At 64.4% G+C, this 5,079-nt stretch overlaps 1 protein-coding gene across 1 annotated transcript in view; it reads left to right on the forward strand.

The window, feature by feature from the left end:
• LRP1 (low density lipoprotein receptor-related protein 1) overlaps window positions 1–5,079 on the forward strand; it is an 80,347-nt gene that overhangs the window by 70,116 nt on the left and 5,152 nt on the right. Inside the window, 9 exon segments of the mRNA XM_014550053.1 lie at window positions 571–677; window positions 765–897; window positions 1,519–1,638; window positions 1,733–1,855; window positions 2,190–2,330; window positions 2,423–2,557; window positions 2,644–2,763; window positions 4,131–4,399; window positions 4,878–5,056. Coding sequence (XP_014405539.1) covers window positions 571–677; window positions 765–897; window positions 1,519–1,638; window positions 1,733–1,855; window positions 2,190–2,330; window positions 2,423–2,557; window positions 2,644–2,763; window positions 4,131–4,399; window positions 4,878–5,056 — 1,327 coding nt within the window.

Consider the following 5,079-nt stretch of genomic DNA (forward strand, 5'->3'; position numbering starts at 1 on the left):
GCTCCAGGGCAGCTGCCCCCGGGGCTGGGGGTCAGGAGCCCCTCCCCCGCCCCCTACCCCACTCCATGCTGTGTATCTGAGTTTGTGCCATTTCACCTCATCTCATGTTTCTCTCCATTTTCACACTGTCCTCTTGGGGTTGCAGAGGTAGGTGTCTCCGCTGTGCTGTGCTCCCACCACACCCCGCCTCTGCCCAGAGCCCACCCGTCCCCGTGCTGTGCCTCAGCCCATCATCCTTTACTGGCCGCTCCCCAAACCCTGGTGCTTGTCTTAGTGGTCTCGTCCCTCCCCTCCCTTCCCCACACACAGTGTGTCCGGAGGGCAGGGCCAGGGACCCGTGTCCTCTCTTGTGTGTGTGCCCCAGGGGTGAGTGAGTGCCCTCTGTGCCCCGCTGGCCCCCTGAGGACAGCCAGTGGCTGCACGGGATCGGGTGAGCATTTTGGTCATCAGGCCAGTCAGCTGGGCCTTCAGGAACGCCCGATGGGTGCTATGACTCTGCCAAGGGCTGGAGATGCCCTCGAGGCTGGGTGCCTATGCCCACCTCCTGGGGCCTGTCTCGTCCCTCCCCAGCCCCTCGGCCCTGCTCTGAGAGTGAGTTTTCCTGTGCCAACGGCCGCTGCATCGCTGGGCGCTGGAAATGTGATGGGGACCATGACTGTGCGGATGGCTCGGACGAGGTGGGCAGGGGAGCCAGAAGGGGGCAGTCAGAGCAGGGCCGCCGGGGCACCCAGGTCTGACCAGGATGCCCGCTCCCCGGCCCACAGAAGGACTGCACGCCCCGCTGTGACATGGACCAGTTCCAGTGCAAGAGTGGGCACTGCATCCCCCTGCGCTGGCGCTGTGATGCGGACGCCGACTGCATGGACGGCAGCGACGAGGAAGCCTGCAGCACTGGCGGTGAGCCCTGCCCGCCCCACCCACAACAGCCCTGGCCCAGGAGCCAGTTGGGCTGAAATCCAGCGGAAACCGGAGGGCTATGTCCATCTCGGCCTCACCCATAAGTTCCCAGAAGGCAGTCGGTTGCCCTGAGAAGCAGCATCCCTGCTCACACTGCTTTCCCCGGGAAATGAGGCAGGGCCTGCCCCCGCTGACCTGCGGGTACCTCCCTGCCCCCCCGCAGCCTACAGGGGCCGTGGGAAGCGGGTGAGACCCCAGTGAGCGCAGGCTTCCTGGCTCTGCCCTGGGGGCTGAGGACGGGCTGGAACCCAGCACCCCGACTCCCAGCCCAGTGCTCCTCGCCTGGAGGGGACCGTGTCCTGCAGCCACCACCAGACAGGGCTCTCTGGACCCTTCTGGTCACTCTTCCCAAAAGGCCTTTTCTCCCCTAAAGAGCAGAGGAGGCAGCTCTGCCCAGCTGCCCGGCTGGTAGGAAACTACACCTGCGTCCGTCTGGCTGTCCCACTGCCTGCCTGTGACTTGGCCGCCACGGTGGAGGGAGGGGTCTGGGCAGGGTCCTGCCCCTGGGCCCCGGCTGCCTGGGCTCAGCCGCTGTTGGCTCTTTGCCCCCCTGGCCTGTAGTGCGGACCTGCCCGCTGGACGAGTTCCAGTGCAACAACACCCTGTGCAAGCCCCTGGCGTGGAAGTGCGACGGCGAGGACGACTGCGGGGACAACTCCGACGAGAACCCCGAGGAGTGCGGTGAGCGAGGCTCGGAGGGCGAGGGCGAGCGGGGCTCCCGGCTCCCAGGGCCCAGCAGCTCGCCCAGGGCTGACGCCGGCTCTGTCCCCCGCAGCCCGGTTTATGTGCCCCCCGAACCGGCCCTTCCGTTGCAAGAACGACCGCGTCTGCTTGTGGATCGGGCGCCAGTGTGACGGCACCGACAACTGCGGGGACGGGACTGATGAGGAGGACTGTGGTGAGCAGTGAGGAGGAGCGGGGCCTGGGGGGGTGCACGGGGAGCAGGGGTGGGCCAAGTGGGAGCAGTGTCCAGGGAATGGGCTCCTTGGAAGGGGAGGCTCCATGGCTGGGAGCGTGGGGGGCCCTTCCTGGGGGTGGAGAAGTCCCAGGGGTAGAGGGGGGCCCGCTGGCGGCTTCCTGATGCCCAAGGGCTGGAGGTGGAGACAATGTCTAGCCAGCCTCTCCTGCAAGCTTGACAAGTGGCCAGGCTTGGGTCCCACCCTCACCCATGACGGCCTGGGAGGAAGGGCCGGGTGGTGAGTGCCCAGGACCTGAAGCCCCGCTCTCCGCAGAGCCCCCCACGGCTCAGACCGCCCACTGCAAAGACAAGAAGGAGTTTCTGTGCCGGAACCAGCGCTGCCTCTCCTCCTCGCTGCGCTGCAACATGTTCGACGACTGTGGGGACGGCTCCGACGAGGAGGACTGCAGCATCGGTGAGGGGGGCGTGCGGGCAGCTGGGGCCAGAGAGCCAAAGCCCGGGCCCGGGGCGGCTCAGGGGAGAGGACCCACTCTCTGTCCCCCACAGACCCCAAGCTGACCAGCTGTGCCACCAACGCCAGCCTCTGCGGGGACGAGGCACGCTGCGTGCGCACCGAGAAGGCCGCCTACTGCGCCTGCCGCTCCGGCTTCCACACGGTGCCAGGCCAGCCCGGATGCCAAGGTAGGCAGGTGGGACGGGGTGGGCGGGGGGAGAGGCAGAAACCCCCGTCACATGGGGTTTCTCCATGACCCTCCGTGTCACCCCAGACATCAACGAGTGTCTGCGCTTCGGCACCTGCTCCCAGCTCTGCAACAACACCAAGGGCGGCCACCTCTGCAGCTGCGCCCGCAACTTCATGAAGACACACAACACCTGCAAGGCTGAAGGTGCGGAGCCCGAGGGGGCAGGGGCAGGGCGCGGGCGGGGCTGGCAGGGCCAGGACATGTATGTGGTGGGCCTGGGAGGGGTGCTCTCCTTACACCCCGGCCCAGGGGGGAGCCCCAGAGCTGCAGGCGCCGCTTCTGTGCACTGTGCTGGGAGCCACACAGGGCAAGGTGTGAGCCGGCTCATCGAGGAGGGCTGGGTGAGGGCAGCACACGTACGTCCCACACCTGCCCCCGCCCGCCCCTTCCCGGGGAGGCGGACACACATTGCAGTCACATGTGCCCCGCCTGCGTGTTCCCTTCCTGCGTTCCTTTTCGCCGCTTTATTGAGATATAGGTGAGAAAGTTGTCAGATATTTAATGTACGAGGTGATGATTTGATACGCGTACAATCGTGAAAGGATTCCCCCACCGAGTTAATTAACACATCCATCAGCTCACAGTTACCTTCTTGTTTTTGAACATGGGCTTAGACCAGCGGTTCTCAACCTGTGGGTCGCGACCCCTTTGGCGGTCGAACGACCCTTTCACAGGGGTCGCCTAAGACCATCGGGAAACACATATATAATTACATATTGTTTTTGTGATTAATCACTATGCTTTAATTGTGTTCAATTTGTAACAATGAAATTGGGGGTCACCACAACACGAGGAACTGTATTAAAGGGTCGCAGCATCAGGAAGGTTGAGAACCACTGGCTCAGACACACACCGCGGCGTCCTTGTGCGGAAGCACGCCCACACACCCAAGTGCACTCCCATGCGCACGCGTACCTACCCCCTCCGTGTCTGTGCACATAAGCCCACACGCGTGTGCATCCGCGAGCACACACCAGACAGTGTGTAGCAGAGGGCCTGGTGATGACACCAGGGGCCATGAGGAGCCGACGCCCGTGGGGCTGGAGGAGCAGGGACAGCCTCCGGAGGGGCAGGTCCCCTGGATAAGCTGGAGGAGGAGAGGAGGAAGGACATTCTGAGGGCCGAGGCCCGCACGGGGGCGCTGGGATGAGTAGCCTGGTGATGACACCAGGGGCCATGAGGAGCCGATGCCCTGGGGCTGGAGGAGCAGGGACAGCCTGGATAAGCTCGAGGAGGAGAGGAGGAAGGACATTCTGAGGGCCGAGGCCCGCACGGGGGCGCTGGGATGAGTCGCGGCTTCTGACCAGGAGGCTGGTTAGGAGCGAAGACGTCAGTGTGCAAGGGGCTGGGCCTGACAGCCCCAGCCCCCAGCCTGGCCTCCTGCCCCAGCCTGGGTGAGGCGCACGTCTTGGGTATGCCCCTCCCCGAACCGGGCCGACAGCCCCAGCCCCCAGCCTGGCCTCCTGCCCCAGCCTTCCCCACACCCAACATCTGGCCTCTTGCCCCTGCAGGCTCTGAGTACCAGGTCCTGTACATCGCCGACGACAATGAGATCCGCAGCCTGTTCCCCAGTCACCCCCACTCAGCGTACGAGCAGGCCTTCCAGGGCGATGAGAGCGTCCGCATCGACGCCATGGATGTGCATGTCAAGGCTGGCCGCGTCTACTGGACCAACTGGCACACGGGCACCATCTCCTACCGCAGCCTGCCGCCCGCTGCGCCTCCCACCACTTCCAATCGTCACCGGCGAGAGATTGACCGGGGTGTCACCCACCTTAATGTGAGCACCAGCCTGGGGTGGGGCTCTGAGTGGAGTTGGGAAAGGACAGTGGAGGGCAGAGGTGAGACTGAAGGGCAAGGGCGGTCAGGATTATGTCGGAGGCACGGACCGCAGGCGGCAGAGCAGTGAGTCTGCAGCCCCCGGAGAGGGCGCTGGGCACACAGGCCTGCAGTATGGAGCCACATCCAACTCCGATCCCCACTGCCACCCACTGTCAATCTTGGCCGACCTATTCGGCCTCTTTGGGCCTCACTTTGTTCCTCAATAAAGCAGCGTAATGATAGCTAATCCAGCGAAATACGTGGGAGCGTGAAGGGTGGCCCGTAAGATCATTATCTGTGGAATCTCCTCAAAGCCGGGATTAGCTCTGTCTGGGATGAGTTTTTAGCAGCGAACAGCTGGCAGAGTTGGGCATGGATAATGGGCAGGAAGACAAAAGGTGGCAGCCCTGACCCTGTGCTCCCCCCCCCCCGTTCAGATTTCAGGGCTCAAGATGCCGAGGGGCATCGCCATCGACTGGGTGGCCGGGAACGTGTACTGGACGGACTCCGGCCGAGACGTGATTGAGGTGGCGCAGATGAAGGGCGAGAACCGCAAGACGCTCATCTCGGGCATGATTGACGAGCCCCACGCCATCGTGGTGGACCCGCTGAGGGGGTGGGCAGGGCTCGGGGGAGGCG

The sequence above is a fragment of the Myotis brandtii genome, unplaced genomic scaffold (assembly GCF_000412655.1).
Source record: "Myotis brandtii unplaced genomic scaffold, ASM41265v1 scaffold581, whole genome shotgun sequence".
NCBI classification, from domain to species: Eukaryota; Metazoa; Chordata; class Mammalia; order Chiroptera; family Vespertilionidae; genus Myotis; species Myotis brandtii.